General features: G+C 39.5%; 1 protein-coding gene across 2 annotated transcripts in view; it reads right to left on the reverse strand.

Annotated features, from left to right (window-relative positions):
• Positions 1 to 3511: 3511 nt before the first annotated feature.
• The window catches only part of LARS1 (leucyl-tRNA synthetase 1), a 74786-nt gene continuing 53092 nt past the window's right edge, over positions 3512 to 25205 (reverse strand). For both annotated transcript variants that reach the window (XM_047778952.1, XM_047778953.1), the window contains exons 23-32: positions 23280 to 23463; positions 21270 to 21360; positions 19597 to 19737; positions 18462 to 18602; positions 18112 to 18222; positions 14766 to 14876; positions 12173 to 12277; positions 10797 to 10892; positions 8300 to 8432; positions 3512 to 3924 (exon numbers count right to left, since the gene is read on the reverse strand). In XM_047778952.1, coding sequence (XP_047634908.1) covers positions 3719 to 3924; positions 8300 to 8432; positions 10797 to 10892; positions 12173 to 12277; positions 14766 to 14876; positions 18112 to 18222; positions 18462 to 18602; positions 19597 to 19737; positions 21270 to 21360; positions 23280 to 23463 — 1319 coding nt within the window. In that variant the 3' untranslated portion in view covers positions 3512 to 3718. The remainder of the gene's footprint in view (positions 3925 to 8299; positions 8433 to 10796; positions 10893 to 12172; positions 12278 to 14765; positions 14877 to 18111; positions 18223 to 18461; positions 18603 to 19596; positions 19738 to 21269; positions 21361 to 23279; positions 23464 to 25205) is intronic.

The following is a 25205-nucleotide window of genomic DNA, read 5'->3' on the forward strand; positions in this document are numbered from 1 at the left end:
AGAATATGAGTGATTATGGCCCACAGCAATCTTAAGCCCATATTCCCTGGAGTAGCAGTGGTAGTACCAGCAGAATTCATTAACTTTACTGCAGGCTCATCATCGCCATCGTCAGTAACATTTCGGAAGGTTTACCACTTGCTGGGCACTATGCTACATAAAAGATTTTCCTAGACTGCGTCATCTAAACATCTCACAACATGCCTAGAAAATAGGCACACTATTAATTCCATCTTATGGAGGAAGAAACAGGCTGAGCAACTGGCCAAAACCACCCGAGTAGCAAGGGGAAAAAATGTAAATCGAACTCAGCTAGCCTGATGGCAGAGCATGTATGTAATCTTGCCCACTCTGCTGCAATGCCTGCACCGGGCAGATCCACAGACTTGAACTTGATGGTCTCTAAGGGATTCTTCAGTTCTAACGTTCTATGATTTACCTTAATACATCTATGGTAAAGCATTCAACTAGGCCCAGTAATCTCAAACTGTATAAAGCAGCTCAATAAAATCTCTTTACATAATCTGAAAGACAGAATTCAGTTCCTTAAGATTATCAGAATTGATCTTTCCCCACATTAAACCCTTCAAAAAATGGAAATGTTTTTCTTGCCTGTCAGTCAATATCAATTTTTTCCTCATAAGAAACAATGACACAGACAATATCAAAAGACATTCTAGCAAGCATAAAAGAACAAATGGACAATGCTCTTGGTAGGAGATATATATATATATATATATATATATATATATATTTTTTTTTTTTTTTTTTTTGGCTGTGCCCAAAAAAGTTCCTGGGCCAGGGTTCAAACTCACGCCACAGTAGCAACCCAAGCTGCCACAGTGACAAAATCAGATCCTTAACTCACTGCATCACAAGGGAACTCCTGTTGGTTTGACTTTTAAACACAATTAGACATAAGACAAAGCTGATAAATGCAGATTTCTAGGGGAAAAAAATCCTCTTTTATTTATTTTTTTGTCTTTTTAGGGCAGCACCTGTGGCATATGGAAGTTTCCAGGCTAGGGGTCAAATTGGAGCTGTACCTGCTGGACTACACCACAGCCACAGCAACATGAGACCTACTGCGACCTACACAATAGCTCACGGCAATACCAGATCCTCAACCCAATGAGCAAGGCCAGGGATCGAACCTGCATCCCCATGGATACTAGTCAGATTCATTTCCACTGAGCCAAAAATGGGAACTCCCAAAAACCCTCTCTTTTAAAACATCTAAGTTTAGTGGAGATCAAATAAAACTATTGCTATTAGCTTTAGAAAACTAGTACAGGTAGTTAATTGAATATATTAAAGCTAAAAAAATCTTATAAATATAAGACCTATTCTTTGTTCTTTATACAAAATACTTAGTGATCACAGTCAAGTCAAACCACTCTCAGCTGCTTCCCCAAAAATCATCATGAGGGGATTCCCGTCGTGGCTTAGTGGCTAGTGTTCAAACCTCATCAGGATGCAGGTTCGATCCCTGCTTCAGTGGGTTAAGAATCTGGTGTTGCTGCAAGCTGCAGTATAGGTCGCAGATGCAGCCTGGATCCATTGTTGCTGTGGTCGTGGCACAGGCCAGCAGCTGTAGCTCCAATTCAACCCTTAGCTCGGGAACTTCCATATATCACAGGTGCAGCCCTAGAAAGAAAAAAAAAAAAGAGGAAAAAAAAACAACCCAAAACAACAACTCCTCCAGAAAATCAAAAAGGAGAGAATACATACCAATCTATGAAAAAAAAAATTATCATGAGGAGTTCCTACTGTGGCACAGAGGAAATAAATTGACTAGGAACCACAAGGTTGCAGGTTCAATCCCTGGCCTTGCTCAGTGGGTTAAAGATCCAGCATTGCCATGAGCTGTGGTGTAGGTCAGAGATGTAGCTTGGACCTAGACTTGCTGTTGCTGTGGCTGTGGCATAGGCCAGCAGCTGTAGCTCTGATTAGACCCCTAGCCTGGGAACATCCATATGCCATGGGTGTGGCCCTAAAAAAAAAAAATCATCATTAGACTTCTTCTGTTTGTTTATTTATTTATTTACTTTCTTTTTTGGCCGTATGTGTGGCATATGGAAGTTCCCTGGCCAGGGATCAAATCCAAGTCACAACTGTGACCTATGCCACAGCTTCGGCAACACCCAGGTCCTTAACCCATTGCGCCACAGTGGCAACTCAGAGAGTTCTTCTCTCTAAAAAGCAAAACAAGGGAGTTTCTGTTGTGGCTCAGCAGGTTACGAGCCCAACTAGTATCCATGAAGATGCCGGTTTGATCCCTGGCCTGGCTCACAGTGACTTAAAGGATCTGGTGTTGCCTTGAGCTGTGGTGTAGGTCCCAGATAAGGCTAGAATCCTGCATTGCTATGGCTGTGGTGTAGGCCAGCAGCTGCAGCTCTCATTTGACCCCTAGCCTGGAAACATCCATATGCTGCAGGAGGAGCCCGGGGGGAAAAAAAAAAAAAAAAAAAAGCCAAACTAGGAGTTTCAGCTATGGTGCAGTGGGTTAAGAATCTGATTGCAGGGGCTCTGGTCTCTGTGGAGACGTGGGTTCAGTCCCTGGCCCAGCAAAGTGGGTTAAAGGATTCAGCATTGCTGCAGCTGTGGTTTGGCTCCAATCCTTGGCCTGGGAACCTCTATATGCCATGAGTGCAGCCATTAAAAAAAAAGCAAAAGTAGCTGTCTAGCTCACTCTTTCCTTTTTATTAAAGAAAACAATAAACATTTGAAATTTTAGCAGAAAAAAAATTTCAAAATAAATTTCAACTTTTCATTAAAAAAAAAAAAAAGAGGATAGAGTTCCTGTTGTAGTTCAGTGGTTAATGAACCCAACTAGGATCCATGAGGACACCGGTTCAATCCTTGGCCTTGCTCAGTGGGTTAAGGATCCAGCTTTGCCATGAGCTGTGGTGTAGGTTACAGAAGTGGCTCAGATCCCGAGTTACTGTGGCTGTGGCTGCGGCGCAGGCTGGCAGCTATAGCTCCAATTCAACCCCTAGCCTGGGAACCTCTGTATGTTGTGGGTGCAGCCCTAAAAAGACAAAAAACAAAAAACAAAAAACAAAAAAAAAGAGGAATTCCCATCATGGCTCAGCAGTAACGAATCTAAGTAGGATCCATGAGGATGCAGGTTTGATTCCTGGCCCTGCTCAGTAGGTTAAGTATCTGGTGCTGCCCTGAGCTGTGGAGTGGGTTCTCAGATGAGGCTCAGATTCTGAGTTGCTATGGCTGTGGAGTAGGCCAGCAGCCACAGCTCTAATTTGACCCCCAGCCTGGGAACTTCCACATGTCATGGGTGCAGCCCTAAAAAGATAAGAAAAAAGAGAAGAAAAGAAAAACAGCTAACTCCATAATAAATATAAAAGTTATTAGATACTTCTTAGTTTTCATCAATTGTAAAAAGTACACCTCATATAAGAAGCATAATGACACTTCTGTGTTAATCTGAAATACTAGAAGCTTCTGAGAAACGGCAATAATTTGTTAAAAACTAAAAACAAAGAATGCTACATTATTTCTCTTTGAGGCCTCAAGAATGAAAAAAATTTATTAGGTCCAGGAATTCAAGATAACATGTATAATTATGATTACATGCAGAATTTGGTAGTTAGAAATGAAATCTCTTTTGGTCCAGCCTAAGGTTCTCGTAGCCAATCTATAGGCACAATCAGAGCAGTAATATCCCCAGAAAACAGGAAAAATCTCCATGTGCATGAGTTTAATGAACCAGATAGATCATTGTATCACCAATATCTGCCCGTAGCCCATTTTCAATAAGATGAATTTTTTTGCTCGTAAGATCCACGTGGAAAACAGCCTGCTCAGAAATGGGGGTCTTCTCAGTGTGCTCTTTTCCCAGCACAGGAACTCGCCGAGGCCCCAGGAGTGGATCATCAAATCTCATCAGTTTTACTTTGGAAAGGTCTACAGCAAAAGAGATTACAAGATGAACATTTAATTACAGTCTCTGACTCAAACCCATGCCTGAGTCTGGTAATTCACGTTTAAACACACTGGCTGCTGTATCTTTAAAAATTTTTCATCAGATTATTAAATAAAACCCAATCTCAAAAAGGCAAAGCTAAAGCTAACCAATCTTCATCCCCTGTCAACTTCTCCCCAGATCAAAGACTAGCAGCAATTCTAAAACACACTTCCTGGAATTATAAGCCAAGGGGAGAGATTGAGCATATTTTTGAGCATTCCCCTATATGGTCTTTCAAATCACTTTTAAAATGCTTTAATTAACCATTTTTCAAAACATCAAAAGGCTTAAAACTTGTTTCTCTTTTTTGTCTTGCTTCCTGGAATATTTAAAAGTACAAGAGTTGTTGCTTTTTTTGGAAGACACTTTTGGAGAAAGAATTACTACTCTAAGAAACAGCATTACCAGTTTCTTGTTTTGCTCAAAGTGCACTAACAAGCTGAGGAGAGACAAGGAGAGAAGGGGAAGAAAAGGGGAAAGGGCAGAGATTTCAGAATTCTGAGCTTTTGGCTGAGCTCCAATCCTCCCCCTGTCTGAGTTTTTTGTGATCTGCTCTTGTACAAGTTGCTAAGATGGCTCTTGGCAAAAAAAGCACTTGTCCCTTGAACAAATTTATGATCTAACAATCCTGCCAAAAACTAGGACCAAAAGAAATTTTTTTATTTCAGTAATTCTGAGACTCCTCAACATCAAATGGTTTTGTTTTATATGGTGGAAAAATACAATAAATGACTACAAACGATGATCCTGGGTTTAGAGTTCATTTTAAGTGTAGCATGGTTAGTTATGCTTAACCTGGTCCACAGAAACTGAAGATATTTTCTGAATTACTCCCCACTCCTTTCTAAAGTAGATTGCTAGGTGGTCCACAAGCTACACTCCCTCATGTTGGCTTGAGAGTATGACAGGGTTAAGATTTTTTTAAAGATAAAAGGAGACATTAATGCAGCTGGCAGCTATGCTAGAAGTATAAGTTATCTAGGCATTGCACCCTCCTTGGGAAACATGAGACTAAAGGACTTTAAGTTTACAGCAGGGATCTTGGGGCTTACAGAGTAATTACCTGCAACTAACATGAAGGCAAACAGAGGCCATACAATCTACCCCAGGAACAAGCCCTGGAGATGGAAATGGGAAAAGAGCAGAGAGTCCTCAGGACTGCCATGGTCTTGTTTTGAAGGAAGAATACAATTCATTTTAACAGTTAATGCAATTTGACGTGCATAATGAAAATACCAAACCATTTCTTTTCTTCTTCTTTTTTTTTTTTTTTTTTTGCTTTTTAGGGTCACACCCATGGCATATGGAAGTTCCCAGGCTAGGGGTTGAATCAGAGCTGCAGCTGCCAGTCTATGCCATAGCAACGCCACATCTATGGCACATCTGAGACCTACAACATAGCTCACACCAACACCAGATCCTTAATCCAGTGGGCAAGGCCAGGGATCGAACCCACATCCTCATGGATACCAGTCAGGATCGTTACCACTGAGCCGCAATGGGAACTCCCCAAATTATTTTCTTACAGAAGCAGTGATAAATCCTGCCAGCAGATTTTGTGTACAAGGCCTTTCACTGCAGATCTGCCTCTGTCTCTTTCTCTCTCTAAACAGACATTCCTCATTATTCCAAGCAATTCTGAATCAAACTCTTTCAAAGAAGCCTTAGTACCCAACCAGACCTCTAAGCGACAGAACACATTTGCCTTGATGGTTCACCATGTAGTGCATTACTGCCAATAAAATTTTTGGAGCTTTCTTAGTGATTGTACTATCTTTTCTTATCCCAGACAACTCTTATCATTGAAAATGTTGAAATTTAGGCTGCAACTACCCAAGTTTTAAGGCACTTAAAGAAAAGATGAGAGTGATTGAAAGTCCCTAGGGACTGATAATGTGAAATGGAGCTTTTCACCTCCAAGTTATTAGTTCATATGTGGCATAGGCTATGAGTGATTTAAAGTCATTATCATCAAATAGCCGCTCAGTGGCCTTTGTGGAGTGAAATGATGATTTTAGTTCCCAGTTCCCCCTGGAGCTGGATCATAATCACCCTCAATAAAACAGACACTAATTGGACGACTTGCTGGCTATTGCAGAACAGACCGAGAAATACGTTACTGAATTTCACTCCTTCCCCATTTCATATACTCAATACACTCAGTCCCCTTAGATATCAAGGAATCCTGAGGGCTTTTGGAAAAGTCTTAAGGTTAGAGCTCTGCTGTAGACTATCAACTGCAAACTCCCCCTAACATTTCTACTTTTCAAAACTCACAGCAGCTACTAACACCAAACCTCAAGCACTTTATAATAAAACTATTCACAGATAGAATGACAAAGGACGTAAGACTTATGCCAGGGGCTCAGTGAGAAAAGACATGATATAGAAGACACATTCAGTATAATTCTTAAGAACCTAGTCAGTGTTATATCTGGATATATTTAAAAGGGAGTTGGATTTGGAGTTTCTGCTGTGGTGCAACAGGATGGGCAGTGTCTCTGGGGCACTGGGATGCAGGTTTGATCCCCGGCCCAGCACAAGGGGCTGAGGATCAGGTGTTGCACAGCCAGGGCACAGGCTACAACCTCAGCTTGGATCTGATTCTTGGCCAAGGAATCTCTATATGCCACAGGGTGCCCTGATTTATTGAGGGATCGTGACAAATGCCCACAACAACGTGGATGAACCTTGAAGACATTTTGTTAAATGAAATGAGACAGATACAAAAGGACAAATATCATATGTTTTCACTTAGAGAGCTACCAAGAACAATCAAATACAAAGAGTAGAGTAGTAGTTACCAGAGACCAGAGGGAGGCAGAATGAGGAGTTATTATTCAATGGGCTCAGGTTCAGTCGGGATGATGAAAAGGTTCCAGAGAAGGACAGTGGGATGACTGCACATCAATGTGAACGTACTTAATACCACTGAAAGGCACACTTAAAAATGACTAAAATGACCAATTTTATGTTACATATATTTTATCACAATTTTTAAAATATCTATGAACAAAAAAACTCGTAGCCCTAATACATTGCCGGTAAACAGTGAATTGAGTATCGGTGTGAGATAAACACCTTCCCTTCACCTCACAGGTGTAACTCTCAAGGCTGCAGTCAGACAATGCTTATGCTGTAAACGCATCCCTGGTCACTACAGCTGAAAATAACCTTGCCTCTTTCTGTGCCGTAAATTTTACCTATAACTCTGTTACTATACTCGGCAGTTTCTCCTTCAGTTAAGTTCTTCAACAGCTTGGTCTCCCACTCCTCCGCTAGATGCAGCCTCCTAAGCGACAGTATTCTGCAGACTCCCCAAAGCCCCTGTACCCAGATAGGGGGTCTCTACATACGCTACACTCGATAGTCTCTCAAGAAGTGGCAACAGAAGTTCCATGAATGAATATAACTCCATAAATTAAGTCACTATGTCAGACCTGTAAACTTTTTCAGAAAATTTTTATACTAATGGTATGAGGCCCAATCGACTCTTGACTGCCATCAAAACAGAGGGATCATGCAAAGTAGAGAATCTCAACATTAATTTGTCTTCGAAATTTGGAAGAAAAGTGATAGAGATGCCTAGCACTCCTCACACTCTTCTCAGCTTAGGACCAGCTGAGGGATAAAAAAAGAAACTATAAATTATATCAACTCTCATCAGAGAAGATCTAGATTTACTTCTGCTAAGAAATTAAGATTATTTACATATGTCACCTAGAGGCACATTGTCTAAAAGAAAGCAAGAGAGCTTTGGAGTCAAATAGGCCTGAATGTGAAATCTAGCTCCAGGATTTATTGGCTGAACAAACTTTGCAAGTTATTTGGCCTTTCTGACCTCCATTTCATCTTGTGCAAAAGGGGAAAAATAATACCCTCGATGTACGGGGTTGTAAAAGCATTAAATGGCTGATACATGGCAGACACTAATAGCTTTTACTCTGTTTCTCTTCCTTCCTCAGAAGCAGACCCAGCTGGGCAGGTTAACTTGAACTATTAAGGGACCATGTTCCTTAATTCTGAATACCTCTAAGAGATAGAAATTACTAGTTACGATTTGAAAGCTGGATGAAATCCTGGCAAAGTATCTAATCAACGTCCTCATTTTACTAAAAGGGAGATCAGTTTAGAGCTTAAGTGACATGGCCAAGTCACCAATGTCCCCAAAAAGAGGAACGAACATAGATGTCCTGATTCTGGACTCAACCCTCTTTCCGCATTGTAGGCGGTCCCTAGGCAAGCCTTCTCCCCTCTGCTTAGAACCCATCAAACAAGCTACTGCCAAATGTGCATTTCAGGGAAACCACTTACCTTTGATTCCTCGGTCCACTTTCATTAAACGCCTGATTACAGAATCACGATTATCTCCTTGCCGGATTTCAATTTTGGCTGAGAAGTGGCCACTAAATGGCTGAGGATTTACTAGAGAAACTAACACACCAGGCTAGAAGAAGAAAAAGAAAACAACTGTTGTTAAGAAATCAAACGTGAATACTACCAAAGGGGAAATTTCTGCAAGATTTTTAACGTCCAATGAAAGGCAGATTTACTTCTGGTACTTCAAAATCAAGACCAAGGGATACTCACATATGAAAGAAAAGATGTACAAAGCTCATGCTTACAACCAAATGCCTAGGTAAAAATGACTATGAGTACATATATCAAGCGCATATACCAATACTGATAATAGATAAGTAACAATATTTTCTTTTTCTTTTTTAGGGCCACACTCCAGGCATATGGAGATTCCCAGGCTTGGGGTCCAATCAGAGCTGTAGCCATTGGCCTATGCCACAGCAACTCAGGATCCAAGCCGTGTCTGTGACCTACACCACAGCTCAAGGTAACGCCGGATCCCTAACACACTAAGCAAGGCCAGGGATTGAACCTGCGTCCTCACGGATGCTAGTCAGATTTGTTTCCACTGAGCCACCACAGGAACTCCACCATAATTTTATTTTCGCTTCTACAACTACCACCATTTATTGAATTCCTACTGTGTACCAGATATAATACTAAGTGCTTTATAGACATTATTCCGATATCCTACAAGGCAGTTCTTTAAGAACTCTTCATAGACGAGAAGCTGAGAACCAGAAAGATGAACAAAGTAGCCCAAGATCACATAGCTAGTAATAGGCAGAGCCTTGAATCTACTGAGCATAAACCCAGTTTTATGCAATACTACCTCCCATATTATATAAGCTATATAGTTAAATACCCTGCTCATTATTTTAAGTGGAAAAAGTCATCTGAGCCTTATGAAAATTAAATACCTAATAGCTTAATGGAATGCCTGAAAGTAGCTTGAAATAAGCCTATCTGCATAGGGAACAGGATTTTATGGCCCAAATATGGTAGCTTTTTCTGTTTGCTGGGTTTTTAATTAAATGTGGTAAAATAGCAGGATACATGTAAGTCCTGTGCTTATCAAGAAAGCAGGGCATTTTATGGACTCTACATTGCACTCCACTGGAGCTGCCAAGTGCTGCCATTCTGAATGGCTTCTTTGAGAGTAAATAAATAGAAACTCCCAGAACTCCAAAACCTATTTCTTCACCTAGGAATGGCCAAAAAAATAAGAAATTTAAAAAGCATTTCCAGCATAATGTAAGATGATATATCAACTTGATTTATGCCAGAAGCAAACCCTCTTCACAATATCAAACCTAAACTCAATCTGAAGCATGAAAGGTCCTTTTCACTGTTTAAAAAAGTCTCACTTTTCAATTTTCACTATCTTTTTTCCAAGTCAGGTTTTGAAAATCATGTTTTTATTTTTAAAATCAAAAATAACATCACGGGAGTTCCCGTCGTGGCGCAGTGGTTAACGAATCCGACTAGGAACCATGAGGTTGCAGGTTCGGTCCCTGCCCTTGCTCAGTGGGTTAACGATCCGGCGTTGCCGTGAGCTGTGGTGTAGGTTGCAGATGCGGCTCGGATCCCGAGTTGCTGTGGCTCTGGCGTAGGCCGGCAGCTACAGCTCCGATTCGACCCCTAGCCTGGGAACCTCCATATGCCGCGGGAGCGGCCCAAGAAATAGCAACAACAACAACAACAAAAAAGACAAAAGACAAAAAAATAAATAAATAAATAACATCTGATGCCACCACAGGAGTAAAGTTAGGAAAAATAAGGGTTGCACCAAACAAGGAATGAGAGGATCTCAAACCCAGCCCCACTTCTAATAACTATGTGGCCAAAGCCGAACTCATCACTTAACATCTCTGGACCTCACTTCCTTCCACCTTTAAAGGGCGCGCTTGGAGTTCCCGTCGTGGCGCAGTGGTTAACAAATCCGCCTAGGAACCATGAGGTTGCGGGTTTGATCCCTGGCCTTGCTCAGTGGGTTAAGGATCTGGCGTTGCTGTGAGCTGTGGTGTAGGTCACAGACGCGGCTCGGATCCCGCGTTGCTGTGGCTCTGGTGTAGGCCAGTGGCTACAGCTCCGATTCAACCCCTAGCCTGGGAACCTCCATATGCCACAGGAGCGGCCCAAAGAAATAGCAAAAAGACAAAAAAAAAAAAAAAAAAGGGGTGCGCTTAGGGGTTCCCACTGTGGTTCAACAAGATCGGCAGCACCTTGGGAGTGCTGGGACATGGGTTTGATCCCCGGCCTGGCACAGCAGGTTAAGGATCCGGCACTGCAGCAGAATCAGCTTAGTTCTCAGCTGTGGCTCTGATCCCTGGCCCCGGAGCTCCACATACCACGTGGTAGCCCCTCAAAAAAAATGAATTTAGCTGTAAAGATCTCTAAAGTCTCTTCTAGCTTGGAAATGCAATGATTCAGTGAGACTCACTCAACTTACTTCTGTTCTAAAAACATTAAGTGGTTTCCCAGGACAGCAGTCTTCCCTGACTTTATCTTCTGCTTCAGAGGCAAACTTGACTTCTATATGTTCTAGCTAAATAGAGGGGAAAAAATGGAAGTCATCAGCATCACTTAATATGATTAAACTTAATCATTACCTCATTTCTCCAAAGAGCAGAACTGGTTCTCCAGCAAATAAGAAATGGTTTGTGCAATTTTATTATTTTCCATATAAACATTAAATGAAACTTGGAATCAATTATTTAATTCATCTTACATGTCTCAGTATGTTATCTATACAGTCATATTTATTATTTTCTATAAGGAAATCTACCATCTCTCTGCTGTAAAACAAAAATGTTTTTCTCTTTTGTAAGAGAAAACAAAAATCAGTATAAATACAGGCTTCCACTTAAATAAATGGAAGAAATCAGATACGGAGCAACTTGTACATGCTTAAATATAAGACGACCCTAAATAAAGTGTTCCCAGTGTCTCTGTGAGAATATCCAAGCTTTTTGACCTCCGTGAATGCATATGAACATTTAGAAATACACATGAAGTAGATGTCTACTAATTTTTAATTTATTAACACATTTATAATTACATGACATAAAATGCCTACTTAGAAATGCTTATCTCTTCCCTCGCTTCAGAAAACAATTTTACTCAAACACTAAACCTGTACTTTTTTACTTTAGCGTCTTCATTATTACCAGAAGCACTTCTGAATTCTCTAACATGATTTTCTATAGAGAAGTATCTTTCCTTCTGCCTAAGCTGAATGAGAGACAGCATTTTTAGAATCTATACATGAAATCGTCCAGGGGAAGGAAGCTGGGATGGGTACCGAGTCGCCATCATGCGAAAGCTATTAGTAATATTCAGTTCCCGAGCTGGACAGCAGATTCGTGGATGTCCGTTGTATTACTAAGACAAAAAAAAACAGGCCAAGGTATGGACCAATGATAACATATCATGAATCATGGATTATAATTAATCTAATTCTATGAATCTGAGGTCTTAAAGGGAGGGGGGAAAAGAAGCAATTCAGAGTGCCCCATAACATGAGAGATTTTTAAAACAGCTGAATATAAAGCCTCTTTTCATTTTTTTAAAGATAATTTTGAGGGGAAAATTCAAGCATGTACAGTTAGCACTTTAGGTACAGAAGAACTGATAAGTGAAATAAGCTAAGAGATCATTTTTTCTTCCTATAATTTCTATACCCACCACTCTCTCCTCTCACTCTAAAACATATTTGACAAAGGAACTAAACACAGAAAAAGTTTATAAAAAGGTTTATTATAAAACAAAGAACTGTATTACGTTAACTATAGTTAACTAGTTAGTGCAGTCCTGGGCCCCTCTTACCTCAAGGGAATTGGTCAGATAGACTATATTCTCCATGAGTACTGCCTGTTCATCAAATTCTAATTGCAAATCCAGAACACGAGGGCCTGTCTTCTCCAGATTTTCCTAACAGCCAAAATAGTTTTGAAAAACAAAATCATGTTAAGAATATGTAGAAAAAGCAATCATTCTCTCAAGTGATAAAAATCTTCAAATTTGAACAGTTAAAGGAAAGGCCCTGGACTCATGGTTTTCCTTATCTATGTTTGGTTGCTAAAGAAACTACTCGCTGAAAGTAATTATCATTTAAAGCATGATAAGATTAAGGCAGCAATGAAAAGACTAGAAGGACAAGGTTTTTGATTTATATAAGAAATACTTTACCACTGTTTATTTAATATGCAAACCCAAACAATTTACTTTGACCAGGAATCAAACAAATGCGTGAAAATATTCTTTCATGTAACGAAAGAGGAAAGAAAAAAGAAAAAAAAATTTTTTTCAAGATACCACATCTTTAAAACTATTTCAGAGAACACTGAATTATTAATAACCAAGTAAAAAATTCCTATAAATTTTTTTTTTTTAATTTTAGGGCTGCACCTGCAGCAGAGGGAGGTTCCCAGGCTAGGGGTTGAACAGGAGCTACAGCTGCCGGCCTACACCACAGCAATGCAGGATCTGAGCCACATCTGCAACCTACACCATAGCTCATGGCAACACTGGATCTTGACTACTGAGCAAGGCCAGGGATCAAACCTCATCCCCATGGACCCCAGTTGGGTTTGTAATCTGTTGAGCCACAACAAGAACTCCCAAAAATTTCCATAAATTTAAAGTTCTTTTTTAAAGTCAGATTTTATAGGTACTCAGATAATCCTGTGACATTAAAAAAATTAATTTTAACATGAAACAAAATATTTGCTGCTCAAAATGTAACCTTCAAGACCTAAGTTCACACGCGCCATAAGGCGAACTGCCTAGAACATGCTCCACTTACGTGAAAGTGACCTGACCCGAGTCCTGATACTCATTTACTCTCCAAGTTGTTTGTTTTCCCATGAAAAAGTGCCAGAAAACCATCTTCTAATTCCCAGATTTACTGAACACTTTTCAAAGTTTCAAACTACTAATTTGCCTGGCAAATCACCAATATTACTGAAAAAAAAATATTTTACCACTCAAAAAATGTAACACTGTTTCTTCCAAAAAGCCAACCCTTGAATCGAACATTACTTAAAATCAGTTTCATTAGATTCTACAAAGCATGTCACCAAAATTAACTGTCTCCACAACCAACAATAGGATATTTTCTTGAATCCCCATACTGACAATGGACCTGACATTCTGACCAATGGCACTAGCTGAGAACCAAGGAATTAAGAGCATACCAGCAAACATGATATAACTTGATTTGTGTAGGTCAAGCCAAGATTCTAAATTATTTCTGAAAATAAACTCTTTCTGAAACACCATAAGACTCAGATGGTTGACTCTGATTCCAGGAGCATTAAAAGGCTTTCCTAAGAATAGAGTCTACTCCAACACAGGACAAGATAAGAGTTTTGGTCTCTTATCAGAGAGAAATCTGTAGCCTAGAGAGTAAAGAATTAACCTAAACATAACTATTAAATATCTAGCAGGCTGGAAGACACTGATTAATTTTTTTTTTCAATTTTTACCAAGCCTACTTTTTGACAGGTATTATTTCATTTACCCTCAAAGCTCTCCTAAAAGGTAGGTGCTCTTACTGTTCCCATTTCATAGATGAAAACCCTCATGGCTCCAAAAACTTCAGTGATTTGCCTAAGGCCTCAAAACTAAGAAGTGACAGACAAACAAGATTTGGGCCAAGATTTGTCTGTGCCCAGAGTCTAAGATCTTAAGCAACATACAGCCTTCTTTCTGTTTCTCTTTGTCAAGAAATCCAACAGACCAGTTATGGATATGAAGAAAACTAAGAGTCTAACCCAGAGATTCTCAGTGGAGGAGGGGGGATGGTGGACAGATTTTGCTATCAGGAGATTTTGCTATCAGGGCAACGTCTGGAGACATTTTTGGTTGTCACAACTTGAGTAGAGGAGGGAGAGATTCTACTGGCATCTGGTAGGTAGAGCTAAAGACACCGCTAAATGCCCTAAGAACACTGACAGCCTCCCACAACAAAGAACTATCCAGCCCAAAATATGAATAAGGCCATTGCTGAGAAATCCTGATCTAACCACTATACACAATGCTTATCCTGTTAAGCTGAACCTACACAAATAAGGAATCCTGGTTCCAGTAACAGGATCTAGGGAAAACACCCTGATGTAAGCCAAAGCAGTACGTTTCCTCCCCAAACTGAAAGGGAGGAGAGGAAGGGAGAATATGAAGAGAATCATTTAGTGCAGTATTTCTAAAGCAATTTTTCTTCCACAATACACATTTTCACATACTTGGCAATTCCACGGGTAAACCTCAAGTCTGATCGCTCATCTACAACTACTGACTGGAAAGTGCTCTTTTAGCAGATTCTTTCAGGGAGATGGTGCCCAAGCTCCCCCTTCTTTCGATGACCCCCCTATCTAACCAGAAGCCATGTAATCACAGCTGCACAAGGTCCACCACTCACCTTAATCATGGCGACAAACGGCATCACTTTCTTCATGTATTTCTTCAATTCTGGCAAATTGCCTAGTTCACTAGCAATCACTTTGTTATCAGGCAATTTTCCACTACTGGTCTAAAATAAAAGGGAGGGGGAAGAATGTGAATAACAACAATTTAAAGATAACGTAGAATAATAGATATGCCTATAGGAAAAGGGGGCCCCTACAACCTACTAGAGAAGAGCAGATGAGTGTGCAGCCTCAAGCATCATGGGGAAGTGAAGGTAAATGAGTCATACAGAAAGAACTCTCCTATTTCCTCTAAATTCAAAGAACACATGTTCTTTAGGCTAAAGGAGAAAAGCAGGTGCACTGTGCTGAATATTTAATTTCTCCTTACAGGAAGGACACCTCCATCCAGGTTTAAGTATTAGCTCTGACCTGGTAATAAAACAAAATGATCTTATAAAGACCTTACTTGTCTTCAAAGTCCTAAAAATATTTCATTAGTCATATCAAAATGAAAACTATCACACAAGATGTATATAATGTCTGCTTTTGAATGCTCTTCCTTACAACTGTGTGAGTTTTGGGGTTTTTGTTTTTTGGGTTGGTTTTTTTTTTTTTTGTCTTTTTATGGAAGTTCCCAGGCTAGGAGTTGAATTGGAGCTGCAGCTGCCAGCCTACACCACAGCCACAGCAACACCGGATCCAACCAACACCTGCAACCTATACTGCAACTCGAGGCAATGCCAGATCCTTTATCCCACTGAGCAAGGCCAGGGATCGAACCCGAATCCTCATGGATACTAGTCAAGTTTGCTTCCATTGAGCCATGATGGGAACTCTAACTTCCTTACAAACTGTGAACACAAATGTGAAAAAAAGAATCCTTAGTATCAGCCTGTTAAAAATAATTTCTATCCACTCAAAAATAAATACCTTTATCATAATCACTAATATGCACAGAGTTCCAAATGTGCCACCTAAACTTAAATTCAGCCCTGTAAACAACAAAGAGAAATAAAGCAAGCAGCCTTTTCTGAGTTTTGGGTGACCTATTTTCTCCTTATTGTAAAAACACTGCACCAAAGGCAAGGGTTGGGAATGAATCTTTTAAAAAAGTAACATATAGTAAGATTGCCAATAATCTATTTAATTCTAACCTTTACTAACGTACATAGGAAAAAGTATTTTCTCCACTTGCCAATATGTTGCTATGAAATACGTAAGAGAGAGAAAAGGAGAGAGTAGGAAATATTCCTTTTCCTTATGTTTCCAAAACAGGGGCATAATGAACATAAAGAACATTCTTTCTGAATAAACTGACATTCTTTTAGTTCTTATGGATGAAAACAAATGAAAATTTTGAAGCTGGTCATTCCAAAAAATACTATTTTCAAACTATATAGTCAATGACTATAAGCAAAAATACAATTTCTAAAAGAATAGGGTGATGAATTTTTTTTTTGTCTTTTGTCTTTTTTAGGGCCACACCCGCAGCATATGGAGGTTCCCCGGCTAGGGGTCCAATCGGAGCTGTTGCTGCTGGCCTACACCACAGCCAAGCCGAATCTGCAACCTACACCACAGCTCACTGCAATACTGGATCCTTAACCCACTGAGCGAGGCCAGGGATCAAACCCGAAACCTCATGGTTCCTAGTCGGATTCGCTTCTGCTGCGCCACGACGTGATCTCCGGTGATGAATTTTTTAATACCTGCGGTATCACAAATCAAATTCACTTCTTTCACTGCTTCCTTGAAAATGCCGGTATGACTATGTACACCGGTGAGGCATAATTTCATTTTTCTACCTACCAAAGTAAATTTTACTCTTTTATTTAACATAAGGCAAAAATGTGCAAGCAGATTCTAAAGGCTACATTCTTTCTCTATTACAAAGGAGGATGTAGTTCTCCACAAAAATAGGTTTACATGGAACACAAAAATATTTTCTTTCCATCAACTCTTACAAACATAAATGTTTCTCTGAGCATTTCTTAATTTTCTATGAAAAGTATTAAGGTACAAATCCAATAAAGATCTAGAAAATCAGCTAAGGATTTTTCCTTTATATTTCACCTTATGCTTTGGCCATAATCCCTACTTTTATCTCTCTCCTTTTTTTTTTATTTAAATTTTTTTTTTTTTGGCTTTTTGCCATTTCTTGGGCCGCTCCCGCAGCATATGGAGGTTCCCAGGCTAGGGGTTGAATCGGAGCTGTAGCCTCCGGCCTACGCCAGAGCCACAGCAACGCGGGATCCGAGCCGCGTCTGCAACCTACACCACAGCTCACGGCAACGCCGGATCGTTAACCCACTGAGCAAGGCCAGGGATCGAACCCCCAACCTCATGGTTCCTAGTCGGATTCGTTAACCACTGCGCCACGACGGGAACTCCTCTCTCCTTTTTTTTCAAATGCACCTTAACAGTTCTGTCCACCAATAATTATACCTTATAATCTGAGCAAAAATTCCACACCATATACTTTGTTTTCATATTTTTGAATGTGAGAGGGAAAAGGTCAGTAAATTTTTTTCTTTAGGAAAATCTAGAACTAAGTTTAAATACTGAGTTTCCTTGAAATACAATTATCATACTTAATAGCTAAATACTTGACAGTCAAAAAAACAACAAACTGTTCATTTCTATATTATACATATATATATTATATATAATTATGAGTAATTATCAAATTGGACATTTTCTTTTAAATTACTCAAGAGCCAAGATTTAAATATTTTCAAACACAAGGAAAGTTAAAGCTTCATGAATCCCAGTGCTCAAGTCACAACAAATCCAAAAGACAAACTCAGTCCTTTTGTTTCATAATTTTAATCACACATATGAAAAAGTCCCATGCCAGGAGTTCCCGCTGTGGTTCAGCGTAAACAAATTTGATGAGTATCCATAAGGATGTGGGTTCGATTCCTGGCCTTGCTCAGTGGGTTAAGGATATAGCATTGCTGTGGCATAGACTGCACACATGGCTCGGATTTGGCGTTGCTGTGGCTGTGGTATAGGCTGGTAGCTGTAGCTCTGATTCGGTCACTAGCCTGGGAACTTCCATATGCCATGGGTGTGGCCCTAAAAAGCAAAGAAGAAAAAAAAAGAAAAAGAAAAAGTCCCATGCCTTTTGATTACATACAACCAGATCCAGCAATTTATATGAAAGTTTCAGAAATGATGAAAAACACTTTTCCCTCGGCACCCATTTAAGAGCCACCAAGGGCACCCCATGCCTGAAGGTAATTAAACAAAGCTGCCTGTTTTTCCTCCCGAAGACACTGCTGACACCCTAAAGTCAAAAACAGCACAGGCCGTCCACAACACTGTTGAGGAGGAAAGACCACTTGAGAGCATCACCTCAAAGTGACTCCGTAGAACCGACAGAGTGACGTGCTGCCAAGAAGGATAGTCCTTTGCCACGTAGATGGTGCAATGTGAGGGCTTCTGAGGGGGCTGCTTGTCAGGCTTCTACAGGGCAGGAAAAAAAGTTAATCACGTTCATATATATCAAAAATGAAAAAGACCCCCTCCCAGTAGAGACTACTACTGCCTTTAACATTAAAAATACATATATATGCTACAGAACTACATGCGTAATGAAAATAGTCCCAGATATTTCAATGAAAGTTGTCTTTATTTTCAATACCATTAAATGTGATTTGATCGATACCTTTTAAGGAATGACCTTTTAAAAAAAATGACTTCACCTTCCCTTTAGCTGGCATCATATAGTTCTTGAGTCTCAGTCTAAGGTCATGTGCTACTTCCATGAGATACTGTGAGGAACGTATCAAGCTTTCATCCACAGGGCCTGCTACCGGCCATGAAGCATTCATAATTGAGTCAGGCTTTAAAAATAAAAAACGAAGAAAAGGTCCCATGACATTAGACAACACAATTTTATGATTCTTGGTTAGTTGCATAGCAAGGCTTCCATCTGTAATGTGCACTCAAAGTTCAACACATAACACACTTCCACAGCCCCTGATCTAATGTTCCCTAGAATTCAAGCTGTGAAGTCTGCCTCTACATTGTTAATTAGCATCCATTTGTACAAACATATTAATACCCACACACATATGCTCACTTTCAAAGAAAATTATGTAATGCTAATTTGCCTAAATTTAATCATTATTATATAAATTACGCACACTCTCAGCTTTCATCCTATTAATATATCCAATACTGAAAGTATGGCTACTCGATATATACATCATGAGCACATTTTTGCATTGTTCATGCACTGAATACTACAAAAGAGCCTGGCTAATAAGGCTAGAAAGGAGTTATTAAACCAGCCAATCTGTTTATCTGCAGGCCTGGGAGAAATAACTAAATTTATCTTCACAGTAAGAATGCTAATATAATATCCCTGAATATGCAGCACTATATATGCCAGGAATTTTATATAAAACAAGAATATTTATGCAAATATAACTTCTATCTTTGTTCATAAGCAGTTCATAACATTTATTATACCTTTCTCAATATTTTCACCTAACAAACAACTGAAAAACAGTATTAGTTATACGTGTACTCAAATGTATTATAATGTTTCCTAACAGGAATTAGGTGATAAAAACACGCACAAAGTAACATGTTTTTTAAAAAATACTGGGGAGATATGTATATATATATATATAAATATGCATATAAAAGATGTATCATCTGAAAAACAGGTACCCTCAGTTTAAGCTGCTGTTATAATTATGAGATGATGAACCCAACATTATTCTTGAATTATTCATTTTCAGGCTTTTTCTCTTAAGTAACATTATTACAACATTTATTTAATGAGGCCAAAATCAAAACCATCCATAACATCTTAATGCATAAAACTACCTTTCCCAGGAGGGTCCAGATGTGCTCACACAAATGTGGACAGAATGGAGCCAAGAGGAGTGTCTGAACCTCAATAAACCGGAACACGAGATCTCGGTGCATCCCTTCTATAGCCAACTCACGATACTTATCCTTCGCAGCCTATAAAATTTGGAATTTTTTTATCATTTCTCTCCTTCTACTTTTTTTATAACAAAATTAAAAGTATTCAGTTTTTTGAAATTCCATAATGAATTTTTGTAAAGGTTTTACTTTATTTTTCACAACCTAAAAATAAATGTTTATCAATCCTTAGGTAAATAACAATACATTGTTTAAATATATATATCTTTGAGGATCTCTGCTGTTGAGGATTTCTTTTTAAGTATTTCTTGGCCACTTAGGATTCTTTTGGGGGGCACTCTTTGTTCATGTCCTTCGGTTATTTTTCTGGACCATTTGTTTTTGTTTTTTTGCCACACTTGGGTCATGCGGAAGTTCCCAGGCCAGGGATCAAACCCACGCCATGGCAGCGACCAGAAGCACAGCAGTCACAATGCCGGATCCTTAACCAGCTGAGCCACATGGGAACTCCCCATTTGGGTTTTTTTGGCCACCCCAGGGCATATGGTGTTCCCAGGCCAGGGATCAGATCTGAGCCACACTTGTGATCTATGCTGCAGGTGCAGCAGTGCTGGATCCTTTGACCCACTGTGCCGGGCTGGGGATTGAAACTGCATCCCAGAGCCACGAGACACTGCCGACCCCACTGCGCCACAGCAGGAACTCCCCTGTTTGTATTTGTTTGATGGGCTTGTCAAAATCCTGAAATACAGACTATAAATAAATTTCTTCCAATAAACTATGTATTTCTAAGATGATTTCAGGTGTGATTTTCTTATTTATGTTGGCAAATTCAGATTTTTTTTATTGCTCCTTTGTGTTGTTTTTATGATTAGAAAATCTTTCTCAATTCAAAGATCAAATAAATGTACGAGACATATTTTTTCAGCAAAAAAATGTACATCAATCTTAACAAATGGATATTTCAATTTTATACTGATTCGCAAGAAAAAAATATCTGAAAACGACATTTTGCAATAGACATAAAAGCTGAACAATTTAAACTGTATTTAAAGGGTAAATGCCCTTAGTAGCATATATTACTACATATCAAAAAGGCTATAAATATGACACATTGCTATGCTCATCACTTATCTTTATTTAACCACATCTCTGAGAACCAAGTTGCATAAATCCCAATGTGGTATTTTAGAAAACTGACTGAGGAAAGCTACATTTTCACTTAAAGCACTGGAACTGCCAAACTTGAGGAAATAGTGACACCTTATGGAAAATCTCAGAAAGTGTTTGCTTCCAAACTAATGGCAATTAGTTAACAATTATGCTTTTTCTTAAATCAATTCTAAAATGTTTTCCTGGAAAACAACCAATTTTTAGATTTAACCTCTTGATTAACTCATAGCTCGACTAGAACAGAATTACTTACATTAAAGGGACAAAACAGAAGAAGCATCAAAGAAAACTTTAAAATCACAATCTACTGAAGAATTTACAAATTTTCAGTCTTTACTTAAGATGAGTTATTATGTTACAGCAGGAGGAAAAGAAGGATGAAATATATAACATTCACACTGCTATATTTTATAGCTACTAAAGAATTAAGAGCCTACCTGAAACTCAAAAAACCCTGTTTTCAAAGCTTCTTTAAACATCATCTTTTCATAGTTTTGATCTGTTTTTATAATTCCTGCATTCATTTCACTATTGAACAGAGAAAAAAGGTAACTGAGTTTAAAGGCAAGTATATATAGGCATAAAAAACTTCCCTGTATACTAATAAACAGTAAAATGTAACAATGTCTTAAGCCATTTAAGACTGCTCAACCACAAAACCATCTTGGTGTTCCTTAACACTGACTGCTGCGGGGAGTTCCCGTTGTGGTGCAGCGGAAACGAATCTGACCAGGAACCATGAGGTTTCGGGTTTGATCCCTGGCCTCGCTCAGTGGGTTAAGGATCCGGAGTTACCATGAGCTGTGGTGTAGGTCACAGATGTGGCTCGGATCTGGTGTTCTTCTGGCTGTGGTGTAGGCCGGCAACTGTAGCTCCGATTGGACATCTAGCCTGGGAACCTCCATATGCTCCAGGTGCAGCCCTGAAAAAGACCAAAAGACAAAAAACAAACAAACAAAACCTGACTGCTGTGGTCTTCCACTGTCTACCCACTCAAGTACTGTCACTGGACACTGCTTAGGGCTCCTATTTATGACAACACAGTTAATGAATGCTTGTTTAAAAATTCCTTGATGGAGGAGTTCCCATCGTGGTTCAGCAGTAACGAAGCTGAGTAGTAGCCATGAAGACGCATGTTCAATTCCTTGCCTCGCTCAGTTGGTTAAGGATCCAGCAGTGATATGACCTGCGGCGTAAGTCGCAGATGCGACTCAGATCTGGCATTGCTGTGGCTGTGCTGTAGGCCAGCAGCTACAGCTCTGATTTGACCCCTACCCTGGGAACCTCCATATGTCATGAGTATGGCCTTAAAAAGGAAAAAAAAAAAGATTGAAACATTATGAAGTCCAAAATGCAGTATGAAAAGAGTTTTACTAAGGCTGTAGTCAGGTTTAATTATTGCATTTTAAACAACTGAAACTGGGTTTAAAAAAACTCCTTATGCTACCTCAGACCCTTCATAATTTGGCCTAATATGGCCCCAATTTGTTTGATCTATTTCTGCCCTTCCATACTCTGCTTCAAAAATTCTGTTTATTTTTCAAGAAACCCAGAACGTGCTGCCACCCCCTCTACTTCCCTCTGTCTCTACTATCACACTTAAAATTTGGCTGGATAAGTGTGAAGGATCAAGTCTTATTCTTCTTTGTAATACCAGTGCTTAGGATGGTTCCTGATACAGAGACTGGGAAATACCTTTCGAAGGAGGAAAAAAAAAAAAAAAAAGACAATTTTCTTTTTTTTAATGATTTTTATTTTTTCCATTATAGTTGGTTTACGGTGTTCTGTTGAAACTACTCTTTTCTTTCTTTTTTTTTTTTTTTGGTCTTTTAGGGCCACATTCACAGTATATGGAAGTTCCCAGGCTATGGATTGAATTGGAGCTATAGCCGCTGGCCTGCACCACAGCCACAGCAATGATGGATCCAGGAGCATCTGCAACCTACACCACAGCTCACGGCAACGCTGGATCCTTAACTCACTGAGCAAGGCCAGGGATCAAACCCGCATCCTCATGGTTGCTACTCAGGTTTGTTAACTGCTGAGCCACGAGAGGAACTCCCAAGACACTTCTTTTCTTTTAACCTACATTTCCTTCAACAATTCTGCCCTCTTCTAATGCAAGACAGCACGGTAAAATGTTTATGAGGATGGGCCTTGGAGAGAGACAGAAACAAATTCATGCCCCCAGTTTGAAATTACTGGCTTTGAAGCATGTAATGAAATACTTAATTTTTCTGAGCTTCTACTTCTTTAACTATAAAACAGAGCTAATAGTACCTTTTTTGCTATGAGGCTAAAATCATATAATGGATGCACATTACATACTACAGTGTGTGGTATAAGTAAGCTTTCAATAAAGAGTAGCTATTATTAATATTTAAGAGAAAAAGAAAATTTAAAAATATTCAAGGACTAAGTACAAAGTGGCTGGGCTCATGGATTACCTGGCAAAAACTCTATCATTGAAGGTGTTGGCAGGACCACTTCTTAGGCTATCCCAGTTGGCAACCATTTCTTTCACCCATTCTACCCAGGTGTACAGACGGAGAACACCTGCATCTGCCATGGCTTCCACGAAGTTAGCATCTTCAACAGTGTCACCAGCATCAGCCAGAGCCAAGCGCATACCTCGAAGAAGGAAAAAAAAAATCAACCAATGATTTGAAAATGTGGTTACCGAATATCAACTATGTGTTCAGTTGGGTACCTAACAAATGCTTTAAAGGACTGCATGGATCGACAGCAAAAATAAAGATCACTAAAAGTAGGATTCATAATGATGTTGTTAAAAATATCTAAATTTGGAGTTCCCGTCGTGGCGCAGTGGTTAACGAATCCGACTAGGAACCATGAGGTTGCGGGTTCGGTCCCTGCCCTTGCTCAGTGGGTTAACGATCCAGCGTTGCCGTGAGCTGTGGTGTAGGTTGCAGACGCGGCTCGGATCCCGCGTTGCTGTGGCTCTGGCGGAGGCCGGCGGCTGCAGCTCCGATTCAACCCCTAGCCTGGGAACCTCCATATGCTGCGGGAGCGGCCCAAGAAATAGCAACAACAACAACAACAACAACAAAAGACAAAAAGACAAAAAAAAAAATCTGAATTTTCTGTGTTCATCTGCATACACTTAATATCAATATGTATTTCTTCTTAGGCATGTTGCATTAATGAGATAAAGTAATCTTTAATGAGGCAGAGTGAAAAAAAATGATAAACTGGGGAAAGATACCCCTATCAACATCTCAGCCTCATTTAGAGGTAGCAAAATATTATGATATTTTAATGGATGAAAACACACATTGATACCCTAATGTGTACAAATACATATTTTCTAAGTTCTAAAAGTAGATTCTTCTACATTTTCTACTACTAAAATTTAACTTTTAGCCAAAATCTTTCATCCTAAAATATTTTTAAAAATCATTAATAAGGGTCAAAATAAATTATAGGACATTCTTGCAATGGAAAATTAGATTGCTGTAAAAAAGAGAGAAGAGGAGTTCCCATTATGGCTCAGTAGTGACAAATCCTACCAGCAACCATGAGGATGTAAGTTCTACCCCTAGCTTTGCTCAGTGGGTTAAGGATCCAGCATTGCCATGCACTGTGGTGTAGGTTGTAGATGAGACTCAGATCAGACGTTGCTGTGGTGTAGGCTGGCAGCTGCAGCTTTGATTCAACCCCTAGCCTGGGAAATTCCATATGCCAAGAGTGTGGCCCTAAAAAACACAAACTAAACAAACAAACAAAGAGTGAGGAAACTCAGATGGGGAGTTCCAGTTATGGAACAATAGATTAAGAACCTGACTAGTATCCATGAGGCTGTGGGTTCAATCCCTGGCCTTGCTCAGTAGGTTAAAGATCTGGCGTTGCCATGAGCTATGGTGTAGGTCACAGACATGGCTTGGAACCCATGTTGCTGAGGCTGTGGTATAGGCTGGCAGCTGTAGCTCTAATTCTACCCCTAGCCTAGGAACTTCCATATGCTGCAGGTGAAGCCCTAAAAAGAAAGGAAACTCAAATGTATCAATATGAAGTGATCTCAAATATGAACTGTTGAGTGAGGAAGGCAAAGTTCAGAATGGTAGGGAGGGTATGCTACCATCCGTGTCTTAAAGAGGTAGATGAGAATATACAATAGCAAGTTACACATGCATTAAATATCTTTTACAATATACAAGAAACCAAACATATTTTTTAACTTTATTCTGAAATAATTTTAGTTACAGAAAAGATGCAAAAGATGAAAATAAACATATACCATTCATCAGACTTCTGTAACATTAACAACTTAAATAACCAGTTTCAAAAGCAGGAAGTTAATGTTAGTATGATACTAAACTACAGGCTTCATTCCCCAATTTTCCCTCTAGTAT

Source organism: Phacochoerus africanus, chromosome 4 (assembly GCF_016906955.1).
Source record: "Phacochoerus africanus isolate WHEZ1 chromosome 4, ROS_Pafr_v1, whole genome shotgun sequence".
In the NCBI taxonomy this organism is placed as follows: domain Eukaryota; kingdom Metazoa; phylum Chordata; class Mammalia; order Artiodactyla; family Suidae; genus Phacochoerus; species Phacochoerus africanus.